The 20,866-nt window shown below is 43.2% G+C and overlaps 1 protein-coding gene across 1 annotated transcript in view; it reads right to left on the bottom strand.

Moving 5' to 3' along the window:
• Nucleotides 1-20,319, bottom strand: part of LOC146782671 (extracellular calcium-sensing receptor-like) — a 110,288-nt gene extending 89,969 nt beyond the window's left edge. Inside the window, exon 1 of the mRNA XM_085637171.1 lies at nucleotides 20,053-20,319. Coding sequence (XP_085493297.1) covers nucleotides 20,053-20,319 — 267 coding nt within the window. The remainder of the gene's footprint in view (nucleotides 1-20,052) is intronic.
• Between the last annotated feature and the right edge of the window lie 547 nt (nucleotides 20,320-20,866).

Raw genomic sequence — 20,866 nt, 5'->3', positions numbered from 1 at the left:
TTTTGCAATAAAGGTGGTCTCAAAGAAATAGAAGAATGTAATTGGTGTGGCCTTTTAACTATAGCTTTTATAATAGGGACCTGCAATTAAAGGTCACGTTTTTCTCCATAACAAAATCATGTCACTTAAAATTCCATACATAGATTATTTGGATCAAAATCAGACATTCCTCTTGGTTTCATTGAGCACTGAATGAATTCAGAAACGTTAATTAGAGCATGAACAGAATGTTGCCTTTTAAAACATGAAAACTTGAGTTAGCAAAAGAGGAGATGGTGAACACGTCTATTTCAGAAGCTTGACGTGAAGTGATTCCAAAGGGCTGCAGTGCATGCAATCAGAAGTTTGCCTGTGGGACAATAAAAATGAAGGCACCCTCATGATCTGGCCTGTGCACTGAAGCACAATGAGAGAGCAGAGGGTGTCCTGTATCCTGAACGGACACTTCCACCAGTGGAACGGGAAGCCAAGAACAGCAGAAGCCCTCACTGAGCGGGCATCTGCTGATTATAAACACGAGCATGGATTTAACTACATCTGATTTGCAGCAAGCCACAGGTCATGTCCCCAGATCAGCTAAAGTGAAAGTAGCTCACAGTGCACACACACACACACCGGAGTGTCCAAAACAGAATGTATAGGTTCGGCATGAGCAACTTCTCATTCTCCTCCAGCTCCGGAAGCATTCAGAATAATGCCCAAAGTTACCTAAACCAGACTGCTGAGCCCGAGCACATTTTGGTCGCCGGATGGAAAAATAAATTACTAATGTTAATCACATCACTCTTTATTTATACACAAACTAACTTCAGACAGTGGCCTGTACGAGTCTGCAGACCTAAGGCTGAGAGTGGCTGAGACCCACGGCTGCGACAGGAGACTTCAGTGGCCTGGTCCGGTCGCATAAATGTCCTCTTGAAGGAAGGACATGGGAATTCTAAATCAGAAACGCCGACGATGTTTGTGAACACCCACAAATTGGGGTATTCACAGGCTCCTTCCTGATCCATTCCCACCTTAGAAACAGTTAGAGATATGCTCCTGGCAAGCACAGGAGTTATTATCTTTCTGGAGCCTGGGGACCGGCCCGCTCCGGATATAATCCGGTGCGCTCAAGCCTGAGTACTCTGCTGAGGGGGCCCCCTGCAGCTCGGGCCCCCCCTGCAACGTGGGGGATGCGGGGCCTGTGTTACGCCCCTGCTGATAGGTCTTATCTATGAGACCAATTGGCTTTGCTTATGTTTTGTAACCATGCTGTACAGCATTGAAGCACTTGGGGAAGAGAGCTGGAAAACACATGTCAAAGGAAACAAGCATTGGCATAGCCAATAGGTCTCGCCTTTGGGACCTTATAAGTGTTTAGCCATGCAACAGTTGCATAACTAAACACTTATCAGGTCCCAAAAGCGAGACCTATTGGCTATGCCAATGCTTGTTTTAACTGTTGCAATCTATTGAAGCCTCACGGAGAACATCGAAGTGGTGGTGATGCCACGAAAGTGATCAGATCAAACTTCAAAGCGGCCACGCAGCCGCGAAAGTGAAAGTAATCGCGGTAAAGTGCACCGCGCGCGCCCGCGCACATGCACTGTAGCTCTAGGCTGGCCTGGTAGCACTTTTTGGAGCCCTCACAAAATGTCTCGCCAGACCAGCGCATGCGCTGGGTCAGGCGAGACCTAACACAAGCATTTGCAATGCAATCGGTCTCGCCTTTGGGACCTTATAGATATTTAGCTATGCAGCACATTAGCCTGGGTTCGGAAACATCTACTGTTCTTTAACATGGAGGGAAAGTACGCACCAAACTGCGTGACACGCCAGGTATGGGAACACATGGAGAGAAATATAGCCTTTCAGCAGGAAATGGTATGGTCCAAAGTTCTGTTTTTAAAATAAAATCAGGGCCTTCAGTGGTCATAACTCTGAAAATACAAGATTTGAAAAAAATATTATTGTCTATGGGTGCTCGTGGAAGACAATTTCCATTGATTGGAATCTAGAGAATGCTAAAGTGATTCTGGTATTTTACTCACCTCAGCTGGTCGTTTTCTATCAAGAAAGTTAAATAGAGGCAGTTGCCAAAAAAAAAAAAAAGAGAAAGTCCCTCAGCAGAAAGCGATTCTGGTATTGTACTGACCTCTACTGGTCGTTTTCTATCAAGACAGTTAGATAGAGGCAGTTGAACAGAAAGGAAAGTGCCTAAGCGGAGGCAGACAAGTCATAGGGCTGATCTCCCGAGCCCACAAAGTACATACACATATAAGTATAAACTAAAGTATATACAAAAGGTCTCAAATGCTAGACCAAAAAAAGAACGCAGACTACATGGTTGAGGGCTTTACATGATTATTTTGTTGCAATGCATGATGCATTTAATTTGAGGGCAGATCACATGAGCTTTGCAGACCATACATCGCTGATTCTTAGATTTGTTTATATAAAGTTTTACCAACTCTTTTAACTAGACTGTGTGAAGGGCTATTATTTAGTACAAAGAGATGTCTAGAAGCAGGGGACTTCTTGGTTCAGCCCATAAAACGCCCTGTGACCCGAGTGATGTTAGTTAAATAACACCAGCTGCAGGGCCTGCTGTGGGGGATCCTAGTACTCAGTGCTTGAAATGGAAAAATAGAAGTGAAGGTACTCTGTACCAGAGTACCTGCTTGTTTCTGAAAAGTGCCGGTACTCTCCAATTAAAAGTATAGCCTTTCTCTTGAGAAGTGCCGGTACTCTCCCGCACAAAATAAAAAGTGCCGGTACGCCGTACACGACAGTACCGGCCCTTTTAAAGCACTGCTAGTACTCAATCCCAAATCCTAATGGCCGCATTCTCCTTTCGGTGGTCCGTCCACGCACAACATTATGGGACCCAAAACTTCCTCCAAACTTCCCATCACACATGCCTGGCCAATGCTAAATTCACCTGTTATTGTTTTTCCGTCCTGGAATGCAGGGCGAAATCCAGCAGCATGGTCTCCCAGAATCACTGCAGCAGCAGCACAAGGGATATGATGGGAAGCACGGTGCCACCCGGGAGGAGCCAGGCCCTGTTGGACAGCTAGACCCACCGCCTGCCGAAAGAAGCACTTCACAGGCCCAACCTGCAATGCGAAGCTGCCAGAGTAAACACAATGATTATAGAAGGCAGTCCAGCTTGTTCATGCACCACATGCTGCAGAGTAATTAAGTTAAAATGGCACCTTTTAAGGGAAACTCTCAAATTATATTCCCTGACCGTCCTTAGAAGAAGCTGCAGAGTTGCTCAGCTGCTGTAAGGAAAAGCAGGAGGCGGCGGGTGGGAAGATGCAACGAAATACGGAGCCAAAGCTGAACACGAGCAGGAAAAAACATAAAAACAAGCTCCTCTGCACCATTAACCCCTTCCCCGCTCATGACGGAACTGTTCCGTCATGAGCCACGGTTGCCGTGTGCTCATGACGGAACGGTTCCGTCATGACACGCCCGTTGGCGCCGCTCCGCCTACGCGGCGCTGTTTCCCCGCCTGTGCGGGGGGACAACGCAAATGGGCGGAGTCATGACGGAACCGTTCCGTCATGAGCACAGGTTAACCGTGGCTCATGACGGAGCGGCTCCGTCATGAGCACAGGCCCGCCGCGCTGCCCCCCTGCCCCCCCCAGCGCTGCAGCGGAATGTCCGCAGCAGCGAAGGGGTTAAAGAACGCTGCACTTTTAAGCACCGCAAATGAATATGTACAAGTAGACATGTACGCCGGTCTCAAGGAATTCCTCCACACCACAAAGGCACATGGATGTGACTGCCTGCTTTGGCCCCGGGAGCCATGGGGAGAGCACAAGGAACATGGGAGCCAGCAAGGAAGTCCCTGCTTGTGCCCCGGGGCAATGGTGGGGTGCGCGTTCAATCGGAGCGTGAAACTGACCCAGGTGGAGTGTGAAACAGTTGAGGAAGCGAAAGAAAAGGGTAGGGTGGAGAGAGAAGGGTGTGAATCAGAGAGCGGGAGGAGGGGCAAGGCAGTGAAAAGTAATGTGAAGTAGAGAGTAAACAAGCATTGATCGCGATCAAACATCAAAGCGGCCGTGCGGCCACGAAAGTGAAAGTAATTGCGGTGAAGCGCGGCGCGCGCGCCCGCGCACTTGCACTGTAGCTTTAGGCTGGCCTGGTAGCACTTTTTGGAGCCCTCTCAATAAGTCTCGCTAGACCAGCGCATGCGCTGGGTCAGGCGAGACCTAAAAATGTTGTTCCTTAAAAAGGAGCAGCGGAAGTATAGAAGCTAGCCAATGAAGCAGGTAGTAAAGAGGCTATTCACTGTGGGAGGGACAACACAAGAAGGACAGGCTGAGGCAAGGAAAGACATTCAATAGGAAACGATCAAATAAGTGATATAATAACGCCAATCAATTGTAAGCATTGGATGGGCTTCAAACCCTAAATGTTCTTGGTAAGCCCACATCTTTCACAACCAGACAGCTCAAACTAAAAATGCTCCACCGCACTTCACTGGGATTTATGTCAATTGAATTTTCCTTGTGGATGGCTAAAAGATCAAAAAGCTACACACATTTACATGTTCAACTCATACTGAAAAAGATTCTACACATGGCAAGCAATTCATTGTACTACTCATTGAGGAACTGGATTATGCATGGAACTCTAAGGGCATTACTATTGTTTTGGAATTGCAAAAAGATGATAATCGATGGAGTTCACAAACATAGGTACGCAAAGCAATACTATTTTGACCTATCAAAGACCTTTGCGGATTGGGCCACATTTTTCATAATCAAATGACTTTATGAACAAATCAAGTCTGCAGGAATTCTTCTCTTTTAACCAAGGTAAGCATAGAACATCATATGTTATTTACTTCCACAATGTGAGTGGAGGGAGTAGGCCATAGAAAGGCACTTCATCCCTATACCCAGCCTATAGTTTCTGAACAACTATGACTCTGCTATTATCACTTTTGCTCTGGCACACAACCTGTTGAATTACAATTTCTTTCTAAAGTATTACTTTGTTACTATTACTGGGCTATCTCTTGCTTTCAGAATTCCTATCTGTATTAAATCACCGCATGTATTGAACGACTGGTTCAAGCCAAAAGCCACAATGTTTGGTGTTAGACCTGACAGCCTTTGGTGTGGTCTTCCCCCAAACCTTTTGCCTTCTTCCTTCCTCTTTGCATAAATTCGTTTTTGTTGGCTTTCGAACTCTATGCACTTAACACTGCTGACCAGTACTAAAGTGTTTTTGTAATTTATTTTTTCATTTATGTATCCATTTCTAAAGTGCCTGGTTTCACCACCGGTGTGCACTCACGCTCGAAATAGACTCTCAGTGAGGCAGCACAGAAACTTTCAGAGAACAGCCAGTGGTCTTTGACAGTGGTTCTAGTAGGTCTAATCTGGTTGGCTGTTGGGAACAGCCATGTCTTTAGACTTTGTGAAAGGAGGTTTCCCAAGATTCTGCTCTTATGTATACAGGCAGTGTGTTCCACGTCTTGGCTGCAAGATATATGTTCTATTTGGGTGGTTTAATACTAGGCGAGCTGCCACGTTTTGTACCGACTAAAGTTTTGTCAGCCCTTTTTTAGACGCACCCAGATATAGAATATTGCCCTAGTCCATTTGGGAGGTAACCAAGGCATGTACTATTGTTTTCTTTGCACTAGACGGTAATAGGTCAAGGAGTTTTCTCAGGACTTTTCCCCGCCACGTTCCGGATTTGGCTGTGAAATGTCAGTTTGGAGTCAAACCACACTCTGAGGTGTTTTACTTCCACTTTCGGGGTTGGTAGTTGGCCTAACGTGTCAGGCCACCAAGCAGATGACCGGATGGTTGGGGCCTAACCCACGATCAGCACCTCTGTTTTGTTTCCATTGAGCTTCAAGCAATGGATGGACATCCATGCTGCTACATCCTCCAGGCACCTGAAGAATTGGCGTGCTGTCTATTCGAGGTTTTGAGACAGCATCACAATCAGCTGAGTATTGTCAGCATATGAGACGATGGTCACGTTATGGTCTTCCACTAGCTCTGCATGTGGTCCCACGTATAAGTTAAATGGTGTGGGGCTCAGAATGTATCCCTGTGGGACTCCCTGAGACAAGTGAAAACTCTTAGATGTGTGTGTCTGTTGTGTGATATGAAAACTCCGAGAGGAGAGAAAAGATGTCATCCAGCGCAGTGCAGCACCCCTAACGCCGCAAGTCTCTAATCTTTGTAGGAGAAGGCCATCGGAGACGGTGTCGAAGGCTGCACTGAGATTTAGCAGGATCAGTGCGGTGGTCTGCCTTTCATCTGCATATTGTCTCATTGTTTCAGTGGCCAAGAGCAGTGCCGACTCAGTGGATTGTGCAACTCTAAAACCCGATTGTGAGGGGTGCAGTAAATCATTCTTGTTCGAATGTTGTATCCGGTCTACAATCTGGGTTCTTGCCCTGACATGCTTCTGCTGGAAAAGTGTCATATATTTTCGCCACTTTTTCTGTCAAGTAATCACCCACTTTATTGCAATTCTCCATTGAGAAGGTTGCTGAGTTATTTAAATTGTCGCGTGATTTGAGGGATTTCATTATAGAGAACATTTCTTTGGAGGAGTTGCTGGCCCTTTCAGTCTTTCTTAGTAAGGGCATGGTATTTTTTTTGTTCTATTTTATATTTCTCTTTTAACTTGATACAATAGTCCTTCCGCCCCCTGCACTCAAGCTGTTTACACTCTTTTTTGTCTCTTATTGGTGCTTCATTAAACCATGGCGCTGATGCTTTAGATCTCCTGGAGCTCATAGTGCTCCAGGTCGCTATCTCATCCAGTGCGTCAGTTATCCATGTCTCGAGTTGCCTATTAGCTATGTTTATATCCTTCTCCAGTTTACGATTATTTTTCAGCAATGCTGGTGCGAATGAGCTCGGGTTTAATCTGGTCCATTTCCTGCGTATGGTTTTCTGTGCAGGCCTCTTAGCCGTGGGTCTATGAGAGGGTATTGTAAAAGGGACTAAGTGGTGGTCTGACCAAGGAACTGGCCATGGTGTCCCAACCTCGATCTCAATTGAGTCGATAAATATTGGATCTGGAAAATGCCCCACTTGATGAGTTGGTATATTCGCTTTTTGCACAAGGTTAATTGTCATAAGGCCCTTACATACAAATTGTACTTCAAGGTTCTCCATATTATCAAAATGCATGTTAAGATCACCTAGGGTGAGGAAATTGTTATAGCGTAGAGCTGGTTGTGTAGTGTAGTTCCAATTTCCCTATAGTTGTGGCATAGGACTGAGGTCAGAATGCCTCTATCGAGTACATTAAACTTAATTACTTTGTGTGCCATCTAACTCAGAGGCCACTAGAAACTCCTTGAATAAACAAGAAGGAAGTCGTTTCTGATAACTGCATAAACATGACAGCTTTGTTTCCCTTAGAATCGGAACATGTCTCATAATCAGGGAAACAACAGATAACAGCTCCACTCAGTCAATTGTGCATGCTTAGTTTCTTCAGAGTTACACAGATATAGATAGACGGGTGTTTCAATAAAAGGTTTTATTGAACAGTCTTGTTTCTCATGTAAGAGATATGAGCTGTTACAATCACAAGACAGTATGCGAGATATAATACGTACAGCGTAAGCAGTAAGAAGAGATAATACTGCAACAGCATTGTCTTCTAGCTATGATATATATTCATATACACATACATAAATAACATAAATAACATAGGCTAAAAAGTGGATACTCGTTTGATACTTCTAAATCGTTCTACCCCAGTGTACCTAACCTAAGTGTAGTACAAGGTAAGAAGTAGGTGCTGTGTTTTATAGTATGGAATGCTATAGTTTTGCATATGCCAAGTTTGTATGCCAAGAGTCCCTCTAGGTTCTAGTCAGCTCCATACCTTAGAATGAGAGAGGTGGGAATATCTTTCCGGGTCTCAAACTCTAACACCCCGCGAAGGGAGTCAGAACACTGGAAGCTGGATTCTCTGCGAGCAGGGATGACAGCGTCTGGTCAGTGAGTCAGTCGGGGACCCGAATTCTTCTGAACTTGCAGTGGTGAGTCGTATCGAGCTGTGCAGCCGAGCCGTGGTTTGCCATGGTAAGGGAAGGTATATTTATACCTGGAAGGTGCTTAGGAATGTTAGCATTGACGTAAAGTCGGGGAGAGGAAGACGTCATGAATGAACCCCGAAGGAATAGTAGTTCATGCATAATAGATGAGTTCTTGGAAAAATCAATAATCCTAGCTATGGAAAGTCCCAATGGCTTAAGGGTCTGGTTTCTAAGAACTCGTTGTGACATTGGGATGGACGGATGTAGGTGACCATGCCTGTATTTGGATAGCATGACTAATGCCTAAATAAGGACTTGGATTCTATGCCTAAATAAGGGCAATGCGAATTGTTCTTATATAAGGACATGATTTAGGAAAACCTATGTACGGACATCTAAATCAAAACACAACAGTTGGACCACTTTCTCCTCCAGGCTCTCCGCAAATTGAGCTGCTGGGCCTGGTGGGTGGTAAATTAGAAAGCCTGCTATGGTTTTATCTTCCGCTGCAGAAAGTGTGAAAAGGAGAGCCTTGCATTTCTCTATATTTGCTTCCTTTATGCTGCACTTCATTGAGGATTTATAGATCATCACAATTCCACCTCCTCTTTGACCTACTCGATACTTAAAACATGGTAGAATGGGCCTACACCTGATTGACACATTTAATAACCCTGTAAGACCCTAGTAAAGTTGTACTGCATGTACTCAGGGCCACAAATAGTAAGCCTACAGCACATATTGTGCCGTCCACTTAAGTAGCCCTTTAAAACATGCCTCAGGCCTGTGTGCAGTTTAAAACGTCCAATTTGACTTGGCAAAATAAACCTTTTGTCAACCCTGAACCTCCCCTTTTTATACATATAAGTTACCCCTAAGTTAAGCCCTACACATCCCATAGGGGAAGGGTGAAGTGTATATGAAAGCTTGGACATATCTTTTCATATTTATGTGTCCAGGTAGTGATAAACTCCCAAATCCAATTGCCAACTTTTGATAGGAAATATGTAGAAATATCATGTTTGGTCTCAAAAGAATTGTAATTTAAAATACTCTCTAATTGTAAAGTCAAATTTGAATTCACAATTCTGAAATTGTCACTTTTAGAAACTTAGCATTTTCTTGTACTAACTATTTGGTGCCTGCAGCCTGTGTCATGGGTCACTTGAATGTCATTAGTTGGCCTTTAAAAGGCCATCAATGGCAGAGAAAATCCTTGCCTCACTTAGATATCCGGGTGTAGATCAATCTTCCAAACCCATTTGAGCTTTACTGCATGGTTTCTTTTATAGAACCCCATTTATGGTTCAGACACTTCAACTAAGTCAGTGGCAGTTACCTAGATGCCCAGCCCCAGCCAGAAGTGGTTTACAACTAGGTCCGAGGGACTTGGACCTCTTTAGTAGGTATGTCCCAATGACTTTTCTTGATGACTGTGACTGACTGGAACATCACACTGATTTGGAATTGAAAAGGGTAAGGGATGAGATGGGCCTAAAAGCACAGTCCTAGCCCCCCGAATCCATTCGGAAAGAACCTATACACATGATAGGACAGATGACCTGTTTTGATCTAGCTGAGGAGCAGTCTAATTTTAATAACCAGAATACAGAGGGTCTGGCAACAATTGGTGGGATTCTGGTGGAGCCAACCAATGTGGATGGGCGGGGTCCCCATGCCCACATAGTGTGGGCACCAAAGTAGAAATTAGAACTTGGAATATTGCAGGTATCTTGGATACAAGGTATTATTGTCCTGATTTTTCCTGAAGTTGTTATCGCCAAATATCCCTCCTTGATTCCTTAGCGTAACTAATGGGCAGAGACTTAATAGAAAGGTTGGAATCCTGGGTGACAGATAATCAGATCCTAACAGGCACACAATATGGTTTTGGAAGGGATGTGGGCACCATGGAACTATTCATTAACCTTTATCTGCTCATCAGCAAATATACCCTGGCAAAAAAGGGTGACATCCACCTATATTTTGCTGATTTGAGCACAGCATTTGACTTGGTTAATCACTCCAAACTGTGGCAGTCACTGGTTAAGATGGGGCACCTACTGAGACTTTGAATTTTTTGTTGCAGCTATATGCTCAGTTGACATCCAGGGTGTACGTTAGGGGACAAGGGTAGAAGTCACATTACGGTTTAAAATAACCCGAGTAATTTGGCAAGGCTGCCTCCTTGCCCCCCGTTATTATCGTTATATATTAATGGAATGGATGAGTTTTTGCTAAAGATAAATACAGATGCTCCAAAAGTTGGTCAACGTCTAACACCGGTACCAAGTACATGGAGGACAAGGATATGAAAATTAATCTAAACATAACCTTTACAATGAGGTGTGGGAAAGAGAGAACCGAGAAGAAAACCCATCATATCAAGGAAGTAGAACTTGCTGCAACAGAAAGTTTTACATATCTAGGTGTGAATTTCTCTAGTAATGGTCAATGGGGGACTTAAATAGAAGCAGCAGAACTTAGATCTCCAGAAGCCCTTTTTAGGTTTGCATCAAAAATGGGTAATAAGCCCATTAAAGAGCTGTTGACTATATATAGAAGTAAATGTATTCCTAGTGTCATTTATGGAGCCCCATTGTGGGGACTGACAAATTGCTAATTTTTGCAGAGCAGGAAAATATTTTCCTATTCAAGCTATTAGCAGTGCCCTATTCAACCTCATCTTATATTGATCATAATAATAATAATTTTTATTCGGCGGCAATCAAAGCCATAAAAGAAACAACATTAAAATCAACATCAAGTACATTGGCTAGCCACATATCACCGAAATGTGCAAAAATCGCAAATTATCCTTATAAACATCAATCACATTTAAAATGTCTTGGCCTAAAATTTCTTGCCGGATAAAAACACTAAACAACCGTACAATTGTTTGGCTGGGATTACAAGTACAATGCATTTTTCATAAGGAATTAGGAGTCCCTTCTTTATAGGATGGCTTGAAGACAAGCCCCATCACACTCTGATATAACATTTGGAGTAAAGATGGCACTAAATTCACCAAAGAGATAATAACAGAATACCTTGGCTGGCTTATGTAAACAGTTTGCTAAAGAAGGTGGATGAAAAATCGAGCATTGAAGAGACGGAGGGAGGACTACAATCTAGTATGAAAGATTTAAAATCTGTTCAGATTGGGAAAAGGATGTCAATGTTCCTCTCAGGCTCCATGCAATCAAATGCCCAGACCTTAGTACCAAATATTCAGCACAGATTTTATCTAACAAGACTTTGACTAGGCACATTGCAATTTTTGGTTGCTTTTCCCGAGATGGGCTTTTGTTCTCAAAAGTTACCCAAATACTCATGTGATGGTAAATCAAACCAGACTACATTGCATGTTTTACTTTTTGGTAACTTTTATAGGGATCTGAGAAAACAAATACTGAGCCATTGTTCTTAAAAGAAAACAAAAAATATTATACAGATGCCTTTAAGTTTATTTGAAATCTAAATACACTGAATCTGTGCTATTGAGTTTCTCTCCACGTTTCTTATGCCATTGAAAGAGGGAAACAGCTGCTTTACCTGGACATTTTAAGATGTGAGAAATTGAATAATCCATTAATTATCCCTCATCTGAGGTTCCCAATAATGCCTTTTAACTTGATGACCATTGAGTTGGTGCCTTGCCTGGTATTTGGTGTCCTGCACCTGTACATCTAACTGTCCAGGTTATGAGGTCATTTTTATGGATTTTATATAGAATTTTTATGAAGATCTTTTGTAAATTTTTATCTGTGCAATTCTTTTATGGATACTCTCTCTGAATATAGATTTATTTGATGTGGTTTGATTTGATTTGATTTGAGTTGGCCTGTGTGTATTCCACCCAGACAGTGAAACAATGGGGACTAGGTGTTGGCAGGAGCTGTTCTTTTCCCCACTTACATTTCAAAGGGCTGCCTCCAGCACACTCACAAAGGAGCTTAATACTATGCTTTTGTCACCATAGCCACCTTGGAGCCTGGGTAGGAGAAGGACAGAAATGTTCAGAACCAGGTGTGGGGAAGCCTAGAGGTTTTTCCCACTTCAAAGATTGGTACCATTTTGGACCCTGAGACCAACTCTTCAGTTCACTCCTGGACCTGATTCCTGGCGAGGTGCAATAATCCACTCAATTTATAAGTTTAGCTCCCAATCATCCCCAAATAACTACAGGTTGATAGCCTTACTGTGCAATGAGGAAAAGTATTTTGCAAGTATTTTACTTGAAGAACTGAGCTCCTGGGCTGATCAGAAAGGCCTGATTCAAAAAAATCAAACTGGCTTCACCGCAAACTCGGGCACCATGTCTAACTTAATGGCATTGTCAATACTTATCGACAAAGCACTTATCTCATCCAAGGTGGTTTTTTGTTGGTTTGTTGATTTTAAAGCTGCTTTTGACTGGGTCCCTAGGTCTGGGCGAAGCTAATGAAATGGGGAATCCGGGTCAAACTCTTGGAGGCCATTGTCCAACTACATACTAATACCTGGATACAAGTTAAGCTTGGTACCGGCTCACATCTGTCTTGAAAAATCACGACAACAAGAGGAGTCAAACAGGTATGTGTGCTAGCCCCATTGCTTTTTAACTTGTTCATCGCAGACCTTTCAGCGGAACTAGATGCGATAAACAGCCATCCCACTAAGATTGGTGGTGCCCAGTTAAGTAACCTTCTATACGCCGATGACCTTGTCCTGTTCAGCCAAACTCGAGTAGGTCTGCAACGACTATTAAATAATCTACATAGTTACACCGTTACGAACAACCTAGAGGTTAACTTAAAGAAAACCCAAGTAGTCATAGTTGGCAGAAAACACTACGGAGGTGGTGACTGGATGTGTAACAACTCTGGACTTGTAGTAGGAAAATCCTACAAATACCTGGGGGTTAACTTTGACTCCAAGGGCACCCTTGCCAAACATCGCAGCAACATCTCAATGAAAGCTATGGCTCTCCAAGTGAATTTTTCAATACTTTCCAAAAAATTGACGGGCCCGAGCTTAACTCCTCTGTTGGAAGTCATGAAAGCCAAAATTCGACCCACGTTGTCATATGGCATTGAAATCTCTCGGGGCAAACTGAGTGCAACATTAAATCAACATGTGACCGAGATCTATAAAAGAGTCTTTCATATGCCAAAATCCGCTTCAACTGCACAGATGCGATTATATTTGGGCCTTTTAAACTACGAAATCTCAAGCACAGGTGCTTACTTAAATCAGTGCCATAAGTTAAGGCAGGTCGGAGCTGGGTCCCTTGAGTCACTGTTGTTGTCAGCAGATATTAGTCTTAATAACCCAGGTGGGTCCTATAGTCAGTTCGTCCATGAATTCGTACACCAGCTATCAGCAAGCGATTTCTGGAATCTTAACCCTAGTAACATAGTCTTCAAAACAAGCATCAAGAAGCGCATCCGTATGGGGTCTCATAATACCAACAAAGCCCTTTTCGCCAAACGCAAGCATGCATGGGCTGTAATCTATTCTTTCCAACTGGCTTCTCTTCCATCATACCTGCCCTGCACATATCTCCTGTACTTAAAATTGTGGTTTATGGCACTTAGATTGGGGGAATGGCACTTTCTGAAGCATTTACCTCTTTGGTGTCGCACATCAGATGAGCTACAGTGCAGGGGCAGCGGGGACTTGGTGGAGTCCCTGAAGCATGTTCTATGCCTCTGCCCTGTATTGCTGACCCAGCGCAGACTAAAACTGAGGCCAGAGTGGAACAGATTGGGAGTCCGGTCCTGCAGTCAGGCAATTATCTCGGCATTGAACCCAGAGAACACAGCTGTAAACATAAGCTTTACAATCTTTATTCACCGTGCATTACACAAACTCAACCAGCAAACTGCAGGCCCGGCAACAATCTTGAGGAAATGCACAGGCGACTAAACAACGGTAAACCTATGAAGCTCTATTTCAGTACAACCTGTGTCCTCTACCCCTGCAATTCTATGGAATGTGATCCCGACGACTCAATACTGACTATCGACAACTGACAGCTGCTTTACTGAACTGTTCTTATCTCTTGTGTCTCTCTGCAATTCAGTGTCTTATCTGTAGTTTTTAGCCACAACATTCATTCCCTTTTTACATTATTAATGTTTTTTATGACATTATGCTGCTATCTGGTTTTTAAACATGTAGTCCTATTATGGTTATTCTAATCTCTCCGTTTTGTATACGTATGGTATGTATGTCTTGCCCTTCAAGTGGTGCCCAACCAGTTCTGGACCATTGGAAGTGGTGGTAAATGAGACCTGACGGACACAATCTGAAACTTGAGACCTAGAAAACTTTACACTATAAAGTGGATGACAACTGACCGGAGAGAGGGACCTACCTGCACGCTGATTCTCAGGAGATACTTTTCCTGTCGACCTGACTTTGAGGTAGCTCTGACTGCATTCTTCTACACAGCTGCATATCCTGTTCAGTGGCAACTCTCTGTAAGGGTATCTGGCCTCATGGAGCCCTTGTTGGCTACATGAGGCCAGAAATTTGCAACTTCCTAAAAAGTGAGAAAGACCAAACATAAAAATCTTCTTTGCATCTTTGTCTAGCGGCTCCCCGACGGTGACACCTCCTCCTCAGATACCGCAAGCTGCCTTGCCTCACTGAGCTTTACCTTTTCTGAGTCTTTTCTCTTTACATTTCTTCAAGTTCGAAGGTAAGCTGAGATCAGGCCCAATCCAATTCTTATATCCAAACCATTGCAGTCATCCATAACTTTCAACTTTTCCCTGATCTCAGGTGGCTATATGCCTGTGGTTGGTACTTTGATATTTTAGGTGGCGTTTTTCAATAAAAACGTTTACAAATTCATAACTCCATTTCTTCTAATTAGATTTAATTCATTTTTAGTATCCTTTTATTGAATAATTTTCGCTCCATTTTTCTAAATTGGGGTGGGATTTTTCTAGAGTTGTTTTCACTTTATTACTGTTTGAGTGCTCCATAATACTTAATGCAATGCCTTTAAATTTAGCCTGACTGCTTTTATGCCAAGTTGCCACAGGGTTAGGCATAAGTTAATTTTGTGACTTTTGTGGTTCACGCTGGCAAGTATTCTGGTTCTTGCTTGAGAAGGGTTAACACTCCCCTCACCCAATAACCCAAATTCTTAAATTGGGTCAATCCAATCTTTTAAGAATGGACTAACACATTGGAGTAATGATTAGATAGGGACTTGAAAAGATCCTTGGAATTATTACATTTAATGAACTGTAAGCCAAGTGCCGCTGGATCTCTAAAAGACAACGGGAAGGTGTAACGTAATGATTTTAATTCATAGAACATCAATATCTATCTATCTATCTATCTATCTATCTATCTATCTATCTATCTATCTATCTATCTATCTATCTATCTATCTATCTATCTGTCTGTCTGTCCGTCCATCCATCTATTCAGAAGGCATACTTTCAGCTTGCCAAGTTCTTCAGTGATGGACACTTGGAAGTACTGTAGTTTGTGTACTGGTGCATGTAAACAAACACATTGATTGAAAAGCAATTTGGCCAAGATCGACCACTTAGAAAAAGCTCAGCAACCCATGGAGACCTACAATTCTCCATTCCAGCTAGTTCAGAACACTTGTCCAGTTAGAAGAACTCGGCAAAAACAAAGATCCCTGGGTCCATTTCGACATGTCAAGCCATAACCTACTGTATATCAACCAAAGAGCTGCTAAGAGGTCCAAATTCACTGAATGTCTTCCATCAATTGTGTGTAGAACATACAGCATCTGGTTAGTGCAATAGGCGGACTACAAGACACTGTTCTTCCTGAAGATTGAATGTCAAATAAACTAACTAGTGGCTAGTTTATCACTAGCATTGCCTCCCGCTCATATAAAGTGGTACGCTACTTTGCAACAGAGCACAGAACCACTGTCTTCGTTGTGTTTTTAAATAATACGAGACTGGAATTACCTGTCCATATACAGTCAGTGGAAATACACAACTTCAACAAGCTGTCACTATCGGCCGACACTCTCGTGCTAGTGTTTGTGTGGGCAAAGTTTGTTTACTCACAACTTTTGCGAACTTCTGTGGACACTTTGCGAACTGAGTGAAAATTCACATTTTTAAGTTTTCGACTATTTTTTTGATAATCATTACATCAAAGTCTAATCAGGAGAAACGTTTGCATTAATCTTCCATTGTGTGTGTCAATATCTTACCTTGCAAACTTCACCCACGTCCAGAGCAAGGGTTCTGCACACTACCCGCACAAAGAGCTGGCCACCCCAAAGCACTGAAGCCGGGTTTAATGCATGGAAACACATAAGAGCACACAGAGGGGTCCACAGCCACCTGCGCTGGTTGGTGCATTACTCTCAATCTACAGTGTGGTCCAGGGCTCTGCTGCACGTGCTCTGGGGGTCTCTGCAGAAGGGGGGGACGCTGGTTCTCCAGGATAACTTGGGGGTGCCTTTATACAAGTTCTGGCGCCTTCAGTAACTTGCATATATTATTTGCAAACCACCAAGGGATGACTGCTGGATAATTGTTCTGAAGCACGCCAAGCCGCACTAATCCTGTGAAGCCACCAGAGGGTTTCTTGAACCATGATTGAATACGTTTCAATTTTCTGCACATGTGTGAAATCTCGCAGCAATGACCGAGGATCTCTAAAATGCTTATTTTATTGCAGTGTTTATACAGCAGGGAATTCTGTCAGAGGCTCAGCGTAGACTACAGGCATTAGAGTTGGAAGTTTCGAAGTGCTTCTGGGTAAAACCATGAGTATAACCAGAAACAATAAGTTTTAAAGACCTTGGGCCATATGTAGGTAGCATCACATTTACCGACTCATAAATACCGAATTTTACCGATTCGGTATTTATGAATCGGTAAATGTGATGTAGGTAATAATTCGGTAAATTTTACAGAATCGGAAAAATTCGGTAATTATGAGTCGGTATTTACCGATTGGGTAATGAGGCATACCTTCCCATTGATTCCAATGGGCCTGGAGGCCCATAGGAATCAATTGGAAGCCATTCACCATTACCGATTCGGTAAATACCGATTCGGTAATGGGGGAGCATATTCAAGGGTGGCAGGGTGTCACATTGACACCCTGTTGCACCCCTGAATCTTGCATGTGTGCACATGTGGCGCACATACATGCCCTAAGGGCATGTATGTCTGCCACATGGCACTCTTAGATCTGCAAAATATTACGTTTTGCAAGGTATTCGTTACTTATCACCAACCTGTATTTGGTGGTAAATAACGAATTCTTAAAACTAATGTTCACTCTTTAGAGTGCTCCCTACATATGATTTCAGGATTCGGTATTTACCGATTCGGAATTTTACCGATTTGGTAATTTACCGAATACTGAAATATGCCTCCTACATCTGAAATAGCTAAATACCGGTCGGTAACGGGATATTTACCGAATTTCGGCCGTTACCGACCGGTATTTAGCTACCTACGGGCCATATGTAGGTGGCATACACTTTACCGATTCTTAAATACCGAATCTTACTGATTCGGTATTTAAGAATCGGTAAAGTGTATGTAGGTAAAAATTCGGTAAATGTTACCGAATCGGAGTAAGTCGGTAATTACCGAATCGTTATTTACCGATTCGGTAATGAGGCATACCTTCTCATTGATTGAATCAATGGGAAGGTATGCCTCATTACCGAATCGGTAAATACCGATTCGGTAATGGGGGGAGCACATTCAAGGGTGGCAGGGTGTCACATTGACACCCTGTTGCACCCCTGATTCTTCCATGTGTGCACATGTGGCGCACATACATGCCCTAGGGGCATGTATGTCTGCCACATTGCACACTTCACAGTGCACAAAAATGCATTTTCACACCTATTCGTCATTTACCACCAACTATTAGTTGGTGGTAAATAACGAATCCCCACACCCACCACACAGTCCCCCTACATCTCATTACTGTATTCGGTATTTACCGAATCGGTAAAATTACCGAATCGGTAATTTTACCGATTCGGTAAATTACCGAATACAGAAATGAGCCCCCTACATGTCAACAGCCTAAATACCGGTCGGTAACGGTATAATTACCGAAAATCGGCCGTTACCGACCGGTATTGGGCTACCTACATGAGGCCCTACATGAGGCCCTTATTGTTTTGAATAACCCCTCTGTTCTCATGGATGACAATGTGATGCCCAAAAATGAATTACTTAATCCAGGTGGACATTGTAACTAAATGACTAAATAAAAGGATCATTTTTCATGTCTCCTGAATTATTTTCAAAGGAACTTCTGGTTCTGTGAACTGAAGGTAAAATTACAGACGGATAGTCAAAGGCCCCTGCTACACCTCCATCAGGCACAGACACACGTGTGACCATGGTAGGATAGGAACATAGCATCTCATTGCACCACAGAGCTTTTTCTTTGGTCTAACCCATGTCATTTTCAAATGTAGAATTAAATAATGCTCACACTTGCAAATAAAATCAGCCTGGCCATAGGACATTAGGACACGTTACGGTCTACCGGTTTACCTATGGGCAAGCTTTTTCTCTGCTTAGGAAGAGATATCTAATTATGATGCAAATATTAATCTGTGATTTTCATAGACGTATTAGTCACGGTTAAGTTGAAGCACCAACATAAGCCTAATATTACTGTAACAAAATATCGAAAACAAAAACTTCCACTTAAAAGGATCGACTAATGTTACTATTCCATGTCAGGGCCAGGAAAAGCTGAAAATAGGGCAGCAAACAGTTCTAAGTTTCACGGTGAGCATAACAAGAAGTCTCACCTCTTCCTGTATTTTCAGTAAAGCAAATTCAGAATGCTCATTCTAAAGATGGAAGGAGGCAAGGTTTTGTTATGCAAACTCCATCACGTCTCTTTTCACAGTCCTAAAACAAGACAAATGGTTTGTATAATTCTCTGCAGAGGAGGTGACCTTACCACTGACGGTGGGACAATCGGCCTCTGCATGCAGTGACCTCCCTAGACTGAGCTCAAACCCAGACCTCAGCACCAGGCGGTTTATGTATGCTGTTTCCACGTCATGTTTCATTATCCCACCCTCCCCCTGGAGGGAAGGCTGCCGGAAACATGCTAATCACAGGCCAATTACTCAAGTGATCTCCAATGAGCCTCCGATGAGTACTGGTAACATTGTATTACTCTTTTGGTTTCACAATGTGAATTATATGCACACTGACTAGCTTCTTACTTCTCAGGCAGCACAGTCGTGTGACTGAAGTGGAAGCTCAGTCACACCTTCTCTTGATAGCATACTCACTTCGAATGTACTCAGTCAAAGATTTGCGGAGTTCCAAGCGTAAATATATATATTCTTTAGTTCAGCAAACTTTTTCTCTGATATAAAAAACAATCCTATGATTATTTGTTGCAATCTGTCGCCCTCTTCAGCACATTTGAGGTGGCGTCATAAGGGAACTGCACTCTTTGGTCTTACCGTGGCACCAGCCCTGTGTGTACATTGTTGCTAAATGCCCCAATGCCATTTATGATAACATCAGTATTTCACAAACTGTCTTTTGCACTCTTGCATTTTGAAGCCTATACATGTACTGTTGGGACAGAAATGCCCTTTCATTGCATACAGGTGTGCTACCATTGGATGAGTGGCCAACTGCTTGCACATTAGTTCTGACTCTTTGGATCTTGCATCGAGTTACCATAGCTTGTGAGCAGAGATCTAGGCGTGTTAGACAACAAGAGGTCCAAGACCTGTCCTTTGACAAGGGAGGGCACAACAAAAAAAGCCTCATACAGACAGTGAACTTCTGTTCTTGTCCTAAATTTATAACATATGGAGGTGCTGGCAGCATACCGTGTTTTATGATTTATGTTGTGATCAGACCTTTTTATCTGTGTGACTGGGATGGAGACCTTATCAATGTAGAAAGGCTGCAACTGCCAGGAACCCAGCTGCACAGATGTGGAATATAACTACCTTGCTGTGAGACGGTCGGCATTGCTCTGGCGGTAAGGTACAACTGACTTGCTGTAGGATTCACCTGCACAGTTCCAGAAATGGCCCACAACTGCTGAAGATGCCTGTTTGCTGCACCAAGGCCCATCAAACTGCACTTGTCTGTTCCAGAGAAGCCACACTTGCCAAAGACATGGAGTGCACCCACCTTCTCCTGCAATGATAACTGGAGTAACACTTGAGTGTCTGCTCCCACATCTGCGGTAAGATCAGGGACGTTGTAACGCTCATGGGGTAACAACGATGTGAACTGATTGTGCATTTGAACCTGTTTCAATATAATGTGCACCATAGCCTAATTCATGCTTTTGCCAGAGACTGCTGGGGAACTATAACAGCAAGGAAGCGGAAAAGCACATGGAGAGTGGGTGGGCCATAAGCAGAGTTATTAGCCAAGATTTGCAATTAGCCTACTACAGAGAATTTAGTTCTTTTTTGTGACTAAAAGTACTTTTGTGTTCAAAATGGCAAGCACTGGGCCAGACTTCAAAGTTATGGTCTCTTTTCTGGCTTTTTGAGTTCTGAATCTTGTCCTCCACTTTACCTCCCTGAGAAGCCTGGTACTGCTTGCCATCACTGCCCTGAGTGTCAAGTGCAGAAAGGGCTGTAAATGGTCCAGTTTGAAGAGGCACATTAGGAATGGATGAGTGAAGGCTGCCCCAGGGACATGACCTCAACTGCCACGGTTGGGTCCCAGTAACCCATGTCATCCTTGTGGACCCTCCCAGTCAGGTCTGGCACTGAAAACGTACCATACAAAACACAAAACTAAAAAGTCCCTGAAACTGCTATTTATGGCTTAGGGCCACCTGACAACTATCAATGTACAATATATATTC

The sequence above is a fragment of the Triturus cristatus genome, chromosome 12 (assembly GCF_964204655.1).
Source record: "Triturus cristatus chromosome 12, aTriCri1.1, whole genome shotgun sequence".
In the NCBI taxonomy this organism is placed as follows: Eukaryota; Metazoa; Chordata; class Amphibia; order Caudata; family Salamandridae; genus Triturus; species Triturus cristatus.
Note: the sequence above shows the minus strand (reverse complement) of the source record. Positions and strands in the feature narration are given on the sequence as shown.